Raw genomic sequence first — 19,017 nt, forward strand, 5'->3', positions numbered from 1 at the left:
GAAAACCCACATTCATTAACTTCCTTTATTTGGGACTCAAAATCACCAAAGAATATTCATGTTCTAGTTGAAAAAACGAAAATCCTAAACGGAAAATCAAAACTAGAAATTAATGTCCAGCTTATTAAAGAAGCATGCATTGGGGTCTATTAGTTTTTAATGATAATTTATTATTCAATCAAGACTAAAATGGAAAAAATAATATTAATCCACCCCAAGTAAATAAGAATCGCCCTTCTTTCATTATCTCACAATTCACCCTAAAGCCGCCAAACCCGTCGTTTTTTCTTTCACAACCGTAAAACCAAACCCCAAGCTCTACAGAACACAGTCATGGACCACGTCTCATCTTTGGAGTGCCTGAAATTGGATTCTCAGTCGGAGGTGCTCGATAAAGACGGCAGGGAAAATGACCTTTTCTCACCAGCTATGGTCCCCCTCAACTGCGATACGCCAATAATCGGTATGTATGCTTTAAATTTTATGCCTCAACTTTTGTGTATGGAAAATTATACTTTTACCTTATGTCTTAGTGCTCTTGTATGGTCTTGATTTTTTGTTTTTAGGGTTTTTGAGGAAGATTATATGAAATTTGCTTTGGCTTTGTGCGGTTTGGAAAAATAAAAGTGTTGTGTTTTTTTTTTTACCCTTCTTGGTGTAATAAGAGGATATATGTATTATCCCAAACTTTTGAATCCAGGCAAGTTATTTTGGTTTTTACCCTTGTTCAGGGAGCGAGGTTGTTGGATCAGAGGCTGATGAATCGGAGACTGATGAATTGGAGCCTGCAAAACTTATTGGTAAGCATTTGATTTTAGGTACAAAAGAAAAAGAAAGAAAAGCGCCTACAGTTTCTCTACTACATATATTTGTTTTTTTTAATCTCTTATTACATAACATCTATGTATTTGTTGTTATTCTATGTATTTGTTGTTATTCTATGTAATGTTCTCGCAATACTGATTTTTGAGTTTTATCATCTTCATTCATTCATTGTTTTTTTAAATAATAATAAATGATTATTTATATTTCTTTTATTGTATTTAACAATGGATCAAAAAATTGCACACAGGTCATGAATGTGAGTAATGTTTAAAGGTGGGTGATCACTTTACGCAACTATGCCCTTACAAGCATAATGTCCCAAAGAACGCAATTGTTAGCACTAGGTGTGTGGTTCTTTGTAATCATTGTGGTTGCCACTTTAGAAACTCATGTTGTGCCAATTGTGGCCGAAGCGATGGATGTGCAGTTCTCATGGATTGTTTAAATTGTGGAAAGAAAGGTGAACACATGACTTATATGTGTCCGAGCCGCAAGGAGAATCCCGTTCACTCACACACAATCATGGACGTACGGCGGCGTTGTGTCTCCACCTTTGCAAATCCACCGGCCCAAGCCAATCAGTAAGTTTTTCCTCTTTCGTTTAATTTAAGAGTTTGTGACGAAGATTATGTGCAATTTAATTTTATGCCTCAGATTTTGTGTATGATAAATTCCCTTTGAGATGACTAGCGTTTTAGTTCTAGTAGAATTTCGTCCCGTACAATATCCTACTTTTATTTGTTTACTTTTAGATGAAAATGATTTTTGAGAGTGTATTTCTCAACAACATATTTGTGTTGCACGTTTCTGTTTTATTTTTCGGAAATAATTGAAGATGGTGGCATGGCTTTTCTAATTGATGAAATTTAGATATAATTGATTTATCATGGTTGTCGTTAGGTGAAAGCATGTTGCAAATGACATTTTCTCCATGTATTATTCATTGTGTGGTTTAGAAAAAACAAAGTGTTGTTTTTATATTATTTTTGTTGGTGTAATTATGGAGGATGTATATATCATGCCAAAATTTTGGATCAGTTTTTGAAGATGATTTTTTCCAGCCAAGTTGTTTTGGTGTCTGCATGATGCATAATATCGTTATTTGTTGATGGGATCATAGATGTCATTCCTTCGAACTTCTTTGGCATCATCACCTTTTTTTCATTGTGTATTTAACAATGTAATTGCATGGAAACAGGGAGCAAGAGTGATGAATCAGAGACTGATGAATCGGAGAGTGATGAATCAGATACTGATGAATCGGAGACTGAACAACTTATTGGTAAGCTTTTGATTTTAGGGACCAAAAAAAAAATGCACCTACAGCTTCCCTATTTACATATATTCGTTTTTTTTAATCTCTTATTACATAACATCTATGTATTTGTTGTTATTCTATGTAATGTGCTCACAATACAAATTTTTGAGTTTTATCATCTTCATTCATTCATTGTTTAAAAAATAATAATAATAACTAATTATTTTATTGCTTTTATTGTATTTAACAATGGATCAACAAATTGCACGCATGTCATGAATGTGAGTATTGTTTAAAGGTGGGTGATCACTTTACGATACTATGCCCTTATAAGTATCATGTCCCAAAGAACACAATTGTTAGCAAAAGGTGTATGGTATTTTGTAATTGTTGTGGTTGCCACTTTAGAGACTCATGTTGTTCCAATTGTGGCGAAAGCGATGGATGTGCAGTTCTCATGAATTGTTTACATTGTGGGAATTATGGTGAACACATGACTTATATGTGTCCAAGCCACGAGCGGAGTCCCCACTTATATTTCTTGTGACCCTCATACTGGTTCCTGTTCTTTCCATTGAAATAGTAGTAGAGAAAGGAGAGTTATGTACTCTAAAAGTTAAAGCAAAGATTAAATGTTAATTACAATTTAAAAAATAATTAGAATTTTTATTTGAAATGTTTTTAAATAATTGTAATCTTCGTATCCCTATGTTGGATGAGATTGACTGCATACAGTAAAAGAAAAAGAAAAAAGAGTGGTCTTTCATGTCGTTTGCTATTAATGTCATGCTTTTGTTTAGCCATACATCCTATCATCATTTGATATCTACATTGCATTTTGTTTTTATCGCAAATGAATTGCAATTTGCAGCACATGATCTATAATTATAAATAAAATTGTACACATAGAAAAGGGAAGGTGGAGCCAAGTGATATGGCAGTGTCAGGTATGCATATGAATCATGATATGAGGGCCAAGTGATGCTTCGACAACCTCTGGAAGTAGTTGGATATAATTGCCAGCAATGTAATCAATGCTACTGCTTCCCACCCTCTCATGAGAAACTGGCTATGAATGTGCAAGGGCTTTAAATTCATAAATCAATTAGATAAGGAATCGATTAGGAATTTAGAATTGAGATCAAATGTGTAATTCATGGTTAATTTCGAACTTTTTCTGTCATCAAGTATAATTTATTTGAACTGATCTCAAAGTTCACAAAACTTATGAGGCATGTTAAAACAATAGAGAAATGAAAGAAAATCACCCAAATAAATAAGCCCAATAAGAAATGCTTACTTGACTTGAGATTAGATTTTTACACTAGAAGGAGCGTCTATGACTCATCATGATACTATCTAAAATGCGACAAGGGTCTTTCCAACTTGATGCAATGGCAGATAGTAAGACTGGGTTATGATGCATTGCTAATTTGCTACCATACCAGCATGATAACAATGTAAAAGGAGAAAGAGAGACTGCAGTTGCATTGAACTTCATTCAAGGAAAGAAGAAGTGCATGACCCCAATGTAATGTGTGATCTAAACTAACATGAAATATAGAATATGTACAATACCTGATATTTTGAGTTGATTAGGGTCATTCAATCCATTCTTTTTCTTGTAAAATGTGTTATGCAATTTCGAAGGTGCCTTTTCTTATGATATAATATCGTATTTGTTGTAATTCTATGTCATGTGCTCACAATACTGATTTTTGGGTTTTATCATCTTCATTCATTCATTCATTGTCATGTCCTCACAATTATTATTTTTATTGCTTTTGTTGTATTTATCAATGAATCTACAATTTGCAGACAAGTGAAAGTAGGTATTGTTTAAAGGTGGGTGAGCATATTACACAACTATGCCCTTATAAGGATCATGTGCCAATGAACACAACTCTTGACAAGGGTTGGGTGGTTGTTTGGAATGTCTGCGGCTTCCACTTTTTCCAATTCCCAACTAGCTTACTCTTTTTTCCTTTTGTTCATCACTTTCTCACCTAAAAAATCTCTCAATTACTCCAAACATTTCTGCTTATTCGTCTTTTTTCATTTTGCTCAAAATTGTTGTTCTAAAGTATGGCTCAAAAATAAATTTTTGTGTTGTTTTTCTTATGCTTTGATTTTTATCACAAATAAAATAATAACAAACTAAATTAATAAATTTTGAGTTTTAGCCCCTAGCCCCTCACCACCACTAAAACCACAAAATTTGAGAGGCAAGATTTTGTGAATAGTACCATTTTGAGGGGCTAAAACAGCACTAGCCCCTTGCCCCTTGCCCCTTGCCCTTGCATTAGAGATGCATATTTATAGACGTCATGTTGTTCTTTCATTGGTAATAGTTTTAATGAGAAAACACTTTTGAAACATGTATTGTCAATTGTATATTATATATAGTAGTTGTAAATATAGATCAGAATGCAATTGCTTGTGTTTCATATGTTTGACTGGATGTGAAATGTTTTTATCTGTAGGAACACAACAAGCGCCCTCCATGGTCTGTTCAACAGGGGCAACCACCTCTCCCCCTGCCAATCATCAGCTGAGATGTGAAATTCAACTTTACATGAAATATTGTGGTACTGTATATGAAATTCAACTTTACACCTATGGCAGAACCATGTACCATATCATCAGCTGAGATGTCTCTCCAGAAATGAGCCATGAGTCTTTCTCAGAACGCTGAAAGTTCTGTCATCCTGAGTTTATAAACAGAAAATGTGGTTTTGAGACATGTTTGCACAAATATATATACATGGAGATATTAGTACAAGCTTCTTTTTTTTATTTTCAAGGAAGAGAGAGAGAGAGGGGTAGTACCTGCTTCTTCTTTTTCAAGGACTCTTCCAGTTTAGCAATTTTATCAGTACAAGCTTTCTCATGCTCAGATATCAGACTCCTTTCTTTCTTTCCTGACACGACATCAACCCATCAGAAAATTTTGGTGTATTCAATTTCACTATAAGGAGGAGTAAAGGAGTTTTGTTGCTTACTCAGTTGTTCATATCGTGTGCAGAGCCTGCCCTTCTCTTCTTCATACTTGGAAATGATGCCTGTCAAATAGAACAACAATGCTCAACAGAGTCGATGGGTTATGTTAGCTATTAAATTACAGATGGGGTAGGTGGTAAACTGTGACCGCACCCAAATATGGGGCATCTAATATTTAAGTATTGTTAGCCAGACCTTAACTCAAGCATACACCACAATTATTGGCATTGCTAAAACATACTAAACAATTCGACAACCAATATGTAACGTCAAAAGTACACAAGGAAGGACATATCAATATTTCTCTAAATCCATTAATTTTTTCTTGCAAAATTAACAAATTTATTTTCTCCCAGTTGAAATACGAGAACTGAGTTATTGATACTACACCCATAACGCATCAATTTAGCATCCTGTATATGCAAACTTGCATATACTGCATAAACCATAAACAAGCCTATATCACGTATTCTGGTAGCCTAAACCTGCCAGCCTTTAAGTCAAGCATACAAAAAACTTAGTAGCATAGTTAACAACATCTCGACTATACCCACCAGGAATAGTCACTTTGCAAATAGTGAGTATAGCATTTTACCCCTTAGGGGGTGTTAGGGTAAATAACTCTTTAATAAATAGAAGAAACAGAATATAGTGTGCAACATAACGTTTCTTTGCTTTTCCGAAAGGAAACGGGTACTGCATTACATTTCAGATCACCTAAGCATAATACAAGACTTGGTTTAAGATTTTAAAGATTTTGAGACTACCTTACCATCATCACTACGAGGTATAAGCCTCGTGCACTCTGTGCATGAAAAATCAAACACTCCAAGCACGTTTTTCATGTTCTTCATATTCCATGACACTCTGATGGAAAATTTAAGCATGAGCAACAAAAATTGAAGGTTGAGGGAATACGTACACAAATTCAAATCACACACAAAAAATCAGAATGTGTAAGTAACATCACATACTTTCCAAGTATTTACATCCCAAACTGTTACTATTCCCTCATAATCAGTACTAGCTATATGGTTTTTTGTAAACTTGTTCCAATTCAAGCAACTAGGCTTTGAACGTGTAGGGTTTCCCATGTCGCTTGATCAAAATTCCTTTACAACTAGAAGTTTTGGTGCATATATGTTATTTTTATTGTTTTGTTGTTAAAATAGTAGGAACTGTTTGATTGATAAAGATGGAAAACCTTCTGAGATGTACGGTTGATACTCTTAGTTCTACGCTAATGAGTGCAAAAGAATGGCTGGAGCTGTTCCATTGATAAACATGGGAATGGTACGTATTTGCTTTCCTTGCGATCGACAACTGCAAATTTATCTTTACCAAGAGAATCAATTTTCTGTCATTGATTTTATTTATTATGTGGTGGATACTTTGCTTGACTAGCTAACAGGTTACTATTTGATTGATACTTTACTTGACTAGCTACCAGGGAACTGTTAGATTGGATTGGAGTTGAGTCCAAGAGTCTTTATGAGTCCCACCCCTCTAGGTGAGACTTGTAAGACACAATATGTGGCTCACCATACAACGGCTAGAACTCTTGTCCATTTCAATTGAAGTCCAGTCGAGTGAGACTACTAGAAGATACACTCTAGATAAGACAAGAATCCAATATTTTTAAGACCAAGAGCAAAGAATCTGAAAAGACTTTCTCGCACTGGAATAATCTTTGTATATATACTTTGTGGAGTTCATCACAAGTCAAGATGCTTACATATAGCAGCCACTAAAATATCAATAAACATTACTTGATAGATATGGATCCTTCCTTGTATAAGGCAGCAAGATCAGGTGACGTTGGTTTCTTGAGAAAAAATAAAGATGCTGACGTACCAGATGATCTTCTCCATCAGAAAACGCCTATGGACAATAATATACTTCACATTGCCGCTGAGTTCAAGCACATAGATTTCTTCAAACAAATCCCACCACAATCGCCATTGTTTTGGACCACCAACAAGGAGGGTGAAACTCCCCTCCACGTTGCTGCTAGAGTTGGTTGTGATGAAGGAGTTGAGTTCCTCATCAACCATGCGAAAAAACTACACGTTGATGATGAGGAGAGCGAACCCACTACTTATCCAATGACACGAGGAGCTGTGCTTGATTGGGGTCGACGCTTCAAGATTATTCAGGGTATTGCTAGAGGGCTTCTTTACCTCCACCATGATTCCTGTTTGAAGGTAATACATAGAGATTTGCGGGCTAGGCGGGGGCTAGGCGGGCTAGGCAGTCGCTAGGCGGGCGCTAGGTGGTCTAGGCGGGCTAGGCAGTCACTAGGCGGTCGCTAGGTGGTCTAGGCGGGCTAGGCGGGAGCTAGGCGGTCTAGGGGGACGCTAGCGCCTAGAAAGAAAAAAAACGCCATTTTGGAATCTCCAAGGTCAGGGACGAGATGACGATGGTGCTAAGAGCGAGAGACAGAGAGATGAGGATTGAGGAAGAAGAGAGGTGGAGAGGGGCTGGAAGACGGCTCGTGTTAGAGTTAGGGTTTGAGAAGGAAAATTGCATTTATATGTTGATAAAAAAAAAAAACAAAAGAAGAGATGGCCCCCGATTACTCCTCTAGGAATTAGACCCCTGCTTGCAGCCCGCCTACCACCTTGATTCGAACATTGGGATTGACATGTTGGTAAATCTAGCTGTACCAGAGGCAAATACCAGAGGCAAATTCTTCTAAACTAATAATCTCAATCTTATATTTTTGAAAGATGAATGGTCTTAAATCTAACGTGATGGAACATCTAATTAGGTAGTAGCTGAGCAAATAAACTTACTATGTTTAAACTGAGTCCATAAAATGTTGTTGAAATTATATTCTCCTCAACCCTTGGCTAAACCTGTGCATGGATTTTAAATTCGTAAATCAATTAGATAAGCAATTGAGATGCTAACATTATGAATTTAATTAGAAATGAGTTCAAATGTGTAATTCATGGTTTCTAACTTTTTCTGTCATCAATTAAACTTGTATAATCTATCTAAGCTGATCTCAAAGTTCACAGAGATTACAAGGTCTGTTAGAAGAAGAAGAACATTGAGGCCAGTTAAAGCAATAGAGAAATGAAACAAAACCACCCAAATAAATAAGAAATGCTTACTTGACTTGAGATTAGATTTTTTTCATTATATTTATTCTGTGACTAGTTCTATGAACTAAAGACTGACAAATAAAGGAGGTTAAAATACCGGTAAATTTAAAATATAGACAATCAAGATGCAGTAATAAGAGATATACAAACAAAACATTCAGAAGAAGTAAAATATTTTTGTGAGGATACTTACGCATGCAACAGATTAGGAGGAGATGGAAAGAAAGGAGGACGGAGGGATTGGATTGGATTGGAAGGATATATGCTAGAGTCACAAACAAGACTCACAAATTTCGGAAGTATTAGCACAAACTTGAAAATAAAAGGAAACGTAAAACAAAGGAAAAACCACATTAATTAACTTCCTTTATTTGGGACTCAAAATCACCAAAATATTCCTGCTCTAATTCAGAAAACCAAAATCCCAAACGAAATCGGAAAATCAAAACTATAAATTAATGTCCTGCTTATTAAAGATGCGTGCATTGGGGTCCAATAGTTTTTAATGATAATTTATTATTTAATCAAGACTGAAATGGAAAAAATAATATTGCTTATTAAAGATGCAGTAATAAGAGATATACAAACAAAACATTCAGAAGAAATAAAATATTTGAAAATAATAATATTTATAGACGTCATGTTGTTCTTTCATTGGTAATAGTAATTGTTTTAAGGGAGAATAATAAGAAAACACATTTGAAACAACATGTATTGTCATTTGTATATAGTTGTTGTAAATAGATCAGAATGCAATTGCTTGTGTTTCATATGTATGACTAGATGTGAAATGTTTTTATCTGTAGGAACACAACAAGCGCCCTCCATGGTCTTTTCAACAGGGGCACCCACCTCCCCCTGCCAATCCTGTTCATTAAACTGCTTATGTGAGGCGTGCCTAGAAATCGTATAGAGGAAAATTTGTGACTAATTTTAAGCATTTTGCACATGCAGCATGCAATATTGTGGTATTGTATATGAAATTCAACTTTACACCTATGGCAGAACCATGTTCCATATCATATTGCAAGTATTAATAAACGTAACATCTTTTAGGAGGAAAAGGTAACGGGAGACTTGAGCTCAAACAGTTGAATGTTCATTCAATCATCAGCCGGGATGTCTTCGTCACTCTCCAGAAATGAGCCAAGAGTCTTTCTCAGAACACTGAAAGTTCTGTTATCCTGAGTTTATAAACAGAAAATCTGGTTTTGAGACATGTTTGCATATACATGGAGATATCAGTACAAAGAGGAGTAAAGGAGTACCTGCTTCTTCTTTTTCAATGACTCTTCCAGTTTAGCAATTTTATCAGTACAAGCTTTCTCATGCTCAGATATCAGACTCCTTTCTTTCTTTCCTGACATGACATCAACCCATCAGAAAATTTTGGTGTATTCGATTTCACTATAAGGAGGAGTAAAGGAGTTTTGTTGCTTACTCAGTTGTTCATATCGTGTACAGAGCCTTTCCTTCTCTTCTTCATAGTTGGAAATGATGCCTGTCAAATAGAACAACAATGCTTAACAGAGTCGATGGGTTATATTAGCTAATAATTGCAAGGCCTGTTCTGCAGTTTTGATATGATGCTCTTAAATTTCACTTGTTAATGGAAAATGGAGCCAAACTAAAGGAGCTACATGCATAAGATGACATTAGACAATGTCATGTTCTGTGTGCAGAGTATAAAAAAGCAGGCTTCCTATCCATAGAAATCCGAAACCAGAAGTACGCAGACAAAAAAGCTAGTTGCTGGTATAGAAACTTTGCAAAATCACTAGATGCAGACAAATAAGCTAGTTGCTGATTAGGTAAATACCTATCTAATTGAATTTATGTTATTAATTACAATTACAATCCACTTACACAGAAACGCTTTATAGTATGAAGAGAAATCAGATGCAATTACAAGATTTGGAAACTGTAAGGAACTACCTTTCAAGGCCTGCAGATGGTTGGCTTGGTCCTTGCAAAACTTCTCATAGAGTGATTGGAACTTGGCAGTTTCAGTCTTCAAGCAATTCTCACACTGCATACATATATTATATACAACCAAATTATTAATCAGAATAAAAAATTTGGGCATCAAACAAAATAACTAGAAATTCAGATTTCTCCGCAGGATCATCTATGGTTTTAGCTCTTTTCTTCTCCTTCCACAGACCTCTTTTGAGCTCTTCGAAAGAGATTTAGCGAAACTTTGTCTGAGAATTGAAGAATACAAAAGGCATCAAATCCAAATGAGTACACTTCAGCAAGTAAAACTACGGATGAAAATGAATAAGAAGATTTAGTAACTTAAACTGGTTTGAATTCAAATATTCTTATTTACCTATCCTTCTCAACTTTAGACTTCAGTTCATCAATCACAGACCTGACCTCAGCAGCCACACTGTCGCAAAAACACATAAATGGTAATTCAGGAAACTATAACTACAGAATCAAATCAAAAGATATTCAAACAGAAAATTTTTAAATAAATTAAATTAAATGCCTAAATTAGTAGCTGTTTGAACATTTCATATAAAACTAAAAAAAGATCGTTCATCAGGTTTCACTAAATTATTTTTACAGATTCATATTGTAAATCCTATCAGAACTAACACAAATAAGCAAGCAAGCAATTGTACCTTCAATTTTCAGAGTTTTATCAACTTATTTATTGCAATTTGTAAACGAAATGGGAAACTAAGCAATAAAACAAGGAAATTCGAATTAATCTCGCAAAGAAATGGTCAACGATATTCGAATTTCGGCGATAATCAAACTGGACCAGACCGATATGATTAGGCTCACCTTGATATGGTCTCCTCGTTCTTCTTAAGCCCGTCCTTGTGAGCTTTCTCTCGGATCTGGTGCAGTGCCGACATAATTCCTTCGATATCACTGTAAAATTCAACCATAATCTCAATCTCATAACTTCGTCCACAAATCGACGAGCAAAAACAAAATAGATGAAGAAGAAATTATAGGAAAACGAACTTGGAGAGGTCGAGATCGAGATCGAGGTCATTCGATTTGGCGAGCTGAGGCTCGGTCCTGCGCTTCTTGTTACTCGCTTTGGCGGTCGACATTGTCGTTACGCTTTGGAAGTCGAGGTTTTGGCTTAGAGGTTGAAGAAGCTTTTTGAGTTGCAGAGTGAGATTCGCGCGCGCTCAAATTGGCTTTAGAGGTTGAAGAAACTTTTAAATAACCGCGATGAATTAAAAAACCCGACTTTAAAATAGTAAAACCTTTTTCTCTTATTTTTTCTCTCTGATAGAAGTTAAAATATATTTATTTGTTTTGATTATATTGAATTTCTTTTTTCTTTCCTCCCTGTTATCCATAAGCTCCTTTCTGGACATGCCATTATTTATTTGTTGCAGAGTAAATTGGGCTATTTAGGCCCAGGAAGGCCTGACCGGCTTTACTCCATGCTATTTGATCCAATTTCTGTTAATGGGCCAAACCCAATCAATCCAACTGAAACTTTTTTTTTTTTTTTTTCATACAAACCGGGAGGGGTATTGAGTCGGTCTACTTTAATCTAATCTAAACTATGAAGAGGTGGATTCAAACTCGGGTGTAGAGTAGAGAGCAAATCCGCTCTAACCAACTTGGCTAAACCCATGTTTGCAATCCAGTTGAAACTTAGATGTACATGAGATATGAAAGTGTTGAATCCTTTACCCAAAGAAAAGATAAAAGTGTTGAATAATTTTTTGATTCACATGTTTTGATTGGATTTTCAATTTGGCCCTTGTTTTTTAACGGGTCAATTTAGTCCTTATGGTTCATTGTATTAATCATTTTTGTCATTTCTGCCTAATTTGAAGGTTAATATGCACACGTAAGACATACAAATTCTCAAACACTTGAGGTAAAACCCATGACCAAATTGTTCAAATTCAAAACAGTAATCAGTAGACGTGAGTTAGGCCATTTGACAAGAATAATTTTTTCTTGGTTGTCTACTGGCTTGCTACAGCAGCTTATCATACTTTGATAGCTTGAGCATGATGACTGTTGGTGGTTTGCTCCCCAAAACCAATGCTCCGCAGATCTCATTTGTTGGTTCCTCTGGGCCTTCTTCTTTTGATGGCGGCGGTGGCAAATCCAGTGGAGTCAGTGGCAACTTGTTGTTTGTAGGATGTGATTCTAGGGTTTCTGTATTTTTTTGGGTTATTTGTGGTTTTTGGGCTGTATTTTGTACTTGGCATTAGACTTTATTTTCTTGTTTTGTTGGAGCCTTTGTTTTTCTTTTTATAACTTTGTATTTTGTAGAAGTGAAGTCATCTCCCTCTCTTCCCCTTGTCCACACATCAATTCCTTCATCTCTCTCTTATGGGAGGGAGGAAGGTTTGATGGTTGAAGTGAAGTGGGAGAGGATGTGCAGACTTAAGCGTGGCACATTAAGTTAACATTAAGCTATCCATCCAATCATGTCGCACAAGTCAATGATCACATAGTTCATGCATTTATTGGATTGGGCGGTGAAAGATGACCACCATCAACATAAAAGATGGTCATTATTTAGTCAATGTATCTAGAAAAGATGAAAAGCAAAAAGGAATCCGTTTTCAAATTGTCAACTAATTCCAGTCCCTCACAAACATCGTAGGAATAGGAGGAGGAAGGAAGGAAGTCTAAGAAAAGACTTCACAATAAGAGTAAACAGTCGTTGAGGTTGGTCCATCTTTTGACGTATATCATATGTATGCCTCTAGAAACCCTACGTCGTTATTTGCACGCAAGCAAACTTTGATCTTTATTACCTTCAATTCCTCACTTATTTGAATGTATTCAACTAACGTATGAGTAAACATAATATTAAATTCATAGAGATGGGCTAGCGGTCTACTATTAACAACATTGATATTGTCATCAACTTAATCACCTACAAAGCTCAGTAAGTGTCGGGTTTTATTACAAAAAGTCTCGGTGTTATTAGTAGTAGAACCAGATATTATATTTTGCAATTTATTTAGTCAAGTTTCAGATGTGAGACTCATTTTATTCAACACATAATAGTATCCTAAAATCTCATATTCATGCAGATTGTTTGGCAAATTGAAGTTATAATATGGACTTGGGAATTTGCTTCTTTGATGAGGCTCCTGTTTGGATTAGCTCTCTGTTGATGGATGACTTACGTGGTCTTGCTAGGCCTCGACTCATGTGTGGGGTTTATTTCAACCAAAAAAAAAAGGAGTTCACGTACATGATTAGACCTAAATTTAGGTGTGAGATTTTCATGGCCCCATATATGATATATGTGTGAATTGCAGGCTCCATCATGGCAGTAGCATCTCTGCATTAATAATTCGATATTATATAAAATGACAGCTGTGATGCATTTGGTCAAATTGTGGGACGTATCTAAGTTGCCCTCTAGCTAGCTAGCTAGCTACTCGCTCACTGGCCCTGGACCTCTTAGCCATTTGGAATCATGTGTTTAAGTTAATGAATTATCTTTCAAATTTTTTTAAATTAATTTGAAGGTTAATTAATCGAAGCAGGTCCAGCTGTCCACAACACGTACGTATACGGTATACGGTGTACTTCTCTCTTGTTTCATAAAATTCTTAATTCAGTCATTGTAACTATCAGAATTGTGAGGTGCCCAGCTAAGAACCCCTACAATTATTCCTCTCGAATTGATCTTTGATGTACATATGCACCCAATTTCTTTGGCTGGTTGTCTCAGCCAATGCCATCATGCCTTATTATCCTGTCGTTTTTACGATGTGACAATTTACCCATTCTCACCTTACTTTCAAAACATGAGGTTTTCTAAACTTTCTTTAATCAACAATTTTACTATTAAAACAACGATTTTAGATCACCTAACCCCTTATCAAATTCAAAATAACTTATATTATACATAAGATGTGCAGTTGGTTAAATTCTTTTATTGAATTTTAGTAGCGGTCAATGGCCTGTCACTCTGAAATTTAACAGAATCTACCATATATCAGTCTCGTGGGCGGATAAATACACACATTGTTTGCAGATTTGGACAAGACTGAGAAGATGTACTCAACCACTCTCTAGCGTTTCAAACTTTGCTAGAAAATTATGTCTTATTAAAGTGGTTCATTTTTATATATAAATAGATATTCATATCCACCCCCGAGAAAATATCAGACCAAAAAAAACCCACGAGAAACGAAAGGGAATGAGGAAGAAAGAGAGACCAAGACCGACCATAAATTAAATTATAAAAACAAAAACAATATTATAGTGAATAAAGAAAACAGAAAAATATGAATCATGTGAAAAAACAAATCCCAGGAGGCGAGGCATGTGCCGATGTGATGCGCATGAGAACACAACAACAAGATCAACAAGATGCATGCGATTGACAAAAAAAAAACCAACAAGATGCATGCCATTAAATAAAAGTTTTTATTATCATTATTTATTTTATGAATTAATTATTTAATGCGTCCTCTATGCGGCGGGCTTGAATTTGACAAAAGTGTTTGGTTGCTGGCCTGCGGCATTTATGTCACTTGGTTCAACAGTGGCCAAGCAAGCACCTCTGCTCCTTACTACAAAGAAGGGGGGTTTTCAGTAAGTTGGGCGTACCTATCCAATTCAATTCAATCCAGTCTTCTAGAAGGAGAAAGAGGGACCTTTCATTCCATGCATGCACCCCCTGCATTCTCATAATTATGTTCCTTTGTCTAATTTTATCCTTCCCTATTTTCGTTTCATTTCTCTTGTTTATTTATCTCTTTCCTTCTCCTCATAAAGAGAGAGAGAGGGGCAATGACACAATGATAGGAAATTTCTTCTCCATTAATCCAATGTATTGTCAAGAAACTTCTTGGTCCCCATTCCACCACCTTATGCAATTGTTCTCGAGTCCCTATCCATAAGTGTATTATGGGTTCCACATACGCTTGTGGAGTTCACATTTATAAAAGAGGTGGCCAGCAATGCCATACAAATCTAATGGTATTGCAAATAATCAAAAACGGTCCAATAAGGAAATTAAATGCGGAAAGGATGTGTGTGTGTGAAAAGCTTTGGAGGTTTCCGCTCATAAAAACCATGTCTTACTCTATTTGGGACATTTGGTCGAACATCTTGTCAAAAAATTGCTAGTGGGATGATGACCACATTCACTTTTCATGCTATAGATTCGGCCAAGGAGAGCTTGTCTAGCATCATCATTAGCATTTTACTTTGGCGTTAATTAAACGGTGAAAATTCAGTCACACTGTTTCTTCAACCCTAGAATATCATCATCTTACGAATTATGTTAGAGCGGTTCCAACGAGGAGCCCTTGCCAAGGCAGGAGGGGGCCCAAGCCCCAAAATGCGTCTTCCAGCGAGCCTAAGCTGCTCGGGCAGCAGCTGGGTCCCACGAAATCAGGCTATCCCACAGGCAAAAAGAGCACGTGTTCTAGCCTAGATTTGCTGACATCAACGATGACGTCAACAACAGAAAAAAATAATAATAATAATAAAATTATACTAAAATTTCCAAAATTTTTAAAAAATAAATACTTAGTCATATTCTTCACTTCCCACATCAAAACTCTATACAAATTCCTCTCCTCATATCTTATGTAAATAGTGGTTGCCATGGCAATGGGTGGAAACACCACAAGCCTTTTACAAGGGCTGCTACTATTCATATAAATAATAACAGCCATTTCCCTTTGCCATGGCAAATAAGTGAAATTGCCCTTATATATTAATTCTGGCAAATGTCATAGAGTCGAGACTTACTAATACATGTGGATTTCACATTCACATGCATGAGAGATGTTGATCAATTCTATGGTTTATTTTTTGGGTTAATTACAATTTAGTACCCTGTACTTACACCCTTAAGACATGTTAGTCCCCGTATTTTCAATTTTAACAATCGCATACCCTTAGTTTGTAAATTTTTTGCAATGTGGTTCCGCTGTTAGGGTTTCTGTTAGATTTCTCTGTTAACTGCCTACGTGGCATTGTGGGTCCCACATTTTTTAATTTTTTAATTTTAAATTGATTAAAATATAAATAAAATATTAAAAATCAAAAAATCAAAAAATTTCTCTCTCTCTCTCTCTCTCTCTCTCTCTCTCTCTCTGTGTAAAAATTCTCCCAAACCGCTGCGATTTTCTTCTCCCCTCCATTCCACCATGCCCACTCGCAGCCATCCTCCAAAACCCCCACCTCTAAACGAACCAAGACCCCAGCCGGCAACCACCCAGACTCCCTCCCCCTTCCCCCTCGATTTCTTCTCCCCCTGCCCCGACCCTAAACTCCAATCCCCACCTACCAACCACAACTTGGCGACCACTCTCTCCATCCTTCAGAGCTTGTTCCCACCGTCGCCGATGCTTTCCGGTGAGATCTGACGGTCTGCATCTCTCTCTCTCCTCTCCTCTCCTCTCCTCTCCGCTCTCTCCCTATCTCTCTCTCTCTCTTTGTACAATAAAAAACCAACATATTGGGAAAAAAAAATCGTTGGTTTTTGAATTTGGGTGTTGAATGTGGTTATGAGAATTTTGGGTTGGCTTGTGTCTTCTCCCCTGTTTGGTAGATCATGAACTGATGGAAAGAAAACAAAAGGCAACAAGTTTTCTTTTCTCAAAGTTTGAGACTTTTGCAGTTTTGGTAAATTTCCCAGTTTTGCAAAAAAAAAAATCGTTAGTTTTTTGTGGACGGGGACTAGAGTTTGGAGTCGGGCAGAGGGAGAAGAAATCGGGTGGAGGGGGAGGGGGTCTGTGGTTGCGGGCTGGGGTTTTAGGTTGGTTTGGGTGCGGGTGGTGGTCATCGGTGAATGGGGGAAGAAGAAAATCGCGAGGGCTCTGGTTTTGGAGTTTAGGGTCGGGGCAAGGGGAGAAGAAATCGAGGGGGAAGGGGGAGGGAGTCTGGGTGGTTGCCAGAACCCTAGCCATCCCTGCAATTTTCTTCTCCCTCCACCCCCTGCGATTCCCCATGACCACCACGAACCCACAACCAGAGAACCACAACCTAGAACCCCAGCCCCCATGAACCCAGAACCCATCCATCCCTGCGATTTTCTTATCCCTCCACCCCCTGCGATTTCCCCGTGACCACCACGAAGCCACAACCCAAGAATCCACAACCCACAACCCTATCCCCCATGAACCCAGAACCCATCACCCCTGCGATTTTCTTCTCCCTCCACCCCCTGCGATTCTCTCTCTCTCTCTCTCTCACAAATGGAAGAAGAAGACCAGCAAAAAGTCACAGATCTAATCAAAGAGCTCGTCATTCGCTTGCTCTCACACGAGTCAAGGGTTTTCTTGGGTAAGGGAAATAAGGAAAAGGGTTGGAACAATGGTGTTTTGTTAGTTTCGAAAGACCCAGAAAAGCTTCGGGAAATTGCATTTAGGGAGTTTGTGAACTTGATTAAGGAAGAAAATGAAGTTTCTGAAGAGCTTTTGGTGAGGGGGGTGGGGGGGTTTCTGAGTTCGTGGGATATGGTTGCAGGTTGGGCTGTTGGAGCTTGATCACAGAGAGAGAGAGAGATATTTTGTTTTAATTTTTTTTGGTTTTATGGTTTTTAATATTTTAATCAATTTAAAATTTAAATTAAAAAAAAAGTGGGACCATAGTGCCACGTAGGCAACTAACGGTGGAATCTGACGGAAACCTAACGGTGGAATCGGATTGTAAAAAATTTACAAACTCGGGGTATGCGATTGTTAAAATTGAAAATACGGGGACTAACATGTCTTAAGGATGTAAGTACAGGGTACTAAATTGTAATTAACCCTTATTTTTTCTTTCTCACTTTCTCACTTTAAAATTATTTTTTACGTTTGAAATTTTAAACAGGGTTTCTGGCTTCTGGAACAACAGCACCGGGGGCAGAGCAGACAGCAGAATAACTGATACAAGTAGCGCAAATTGTTCGAGTTAATTTAAAACTATTATCTTTGTTTTTAATTCTTCTCTTTTTTTGCGTAAGCAGAGAATCATACACTAGTTTATCATTTTCTACCCAACGACAACACTTTATTTGTATCCAGTGCCGTTTCAAGGAAAAAGGTTAATTTCGTTTAAAAAATCGTATGTGTTGCTTACTTGTCACTGTTTAATTGGCCAATTATAATTTTAAATGATTTTCAATGAATAAATTGGTGGGTTCCACGACGTTTATGTGAAGGGGCCGGGCCTTCATCCTTTGTACGCAACAATCTAGAAGAAAACATGGGGGGACCGGCTCCTTTTATTTTTTTTTTAAGTTGAGGAGAAGATTGGCTATTCTCACGCGACCATCAACGCCACAATAGATCTACAATCTCATCTCAGAAGGATTTACGCATAACACTCAACTGCCAACTGCCACATATATGGATTTATGTAGCTAATTACAGATCGCGTGCCAACGAGAATTGTTAACAGCGGAACTCGAACAATAATGGGGCTACACATAATGCAAAGACCTTTAATTTGCTTTTTTTTTTTTAAAAAAAAAAAAACTTTACGAAAGCCCCTTTTTTATTATATGTGACATAATAATATTTTTACTTTTATTAATATTATGTTTAGTATTGTTGAAGAAATTAATAGAGAGGACCTTTCAGATACGAATGTGGGATTTGATTGGTCAAATAAAAAAGACAATTTCTACTCTACTTCCCAAATCCTTTTCTTCTCATATAAGATATATTAGGGATGAAGCAACCTCAGTTATAACTACTTTTAACAAGAGCTACATATCTTTTTACTTTTAAAATTATTTATTATATTTAACTTATGTTTTGTTGTCCTAATATTTGTATTGACCATAAAAAGAGTTTTTTTTAGTTTTTTTAATTCTATAAATAGTTGTTATATTGTGATTAACGTTCCAAAAATTAT

General features: G+C 36.6%; 1 protein-coding gene and 1 long non-coding RNA gene across 2 annotated transcripts; one reads left to right on the plus strand and one right to left on the minus strand.

Moving 5' to 3' along the window:
- The first annotated feature begins 170 nt into the window (after window positions 1–170).
- Window positions 171–4,979, plus strand: LOC110766801 (uncharacterized). The gene is made up of 5 exons (XR_015835451.1): window positions 171–463; window positions 732–800; window positions 1,073–1,406; window positions 2,024–2,107; window positions 4,567–4,979. It is a non-coding gene; the product is annotated as an uncharacterized LOC110766801 (long non-coding RNA).
- Window positions 4,980–9,142: 4,163 nt separating this feature from the next.
- LOC110766799 (DNA ligase-like protein) lies at window positions 9,143–11,437 on the minus strand. Its single transcript, XM_021970179.2, has 8 exons — window positions 11,176–11,437; window positions 10,990–11,079; window positions 10,526–10,585; window positions 10,358–10,397; window positions 10,129–10,222; window positions 9,635–9,694; window positions 9,462–9,553; window positions 9,143–9,377 (listed from the first exon to the last, which is right to left on the minus strand). The coding sequence occupies exons 1-8, from the start codon at window positions 11,265–11,267 to the stop codon at window positions 9,297–9,299; spliced, it is 609 nt and encodes a 202-aa protein (XP_021825871.1). The 5' UTR covers window positions 11,268–11,437; the 3' UTR covers window positions 9,143–9,296.
- Window positions 11,438–19,017: the final 7,580 nt, after the last annotated feature.

Source organism: Prunus avium, chromosome 4, assembly GCF_965620075.1.
Source record: "Prunus avium chromosome 4, drPruAviu1.hap1.1, whole genome shotgun sequence".
NCBI lineage: Eukaryota > Viridiplantae > Streptophyta > Magnoliopsida > Rosales > Rosaceae > Prunus > Prunus avium.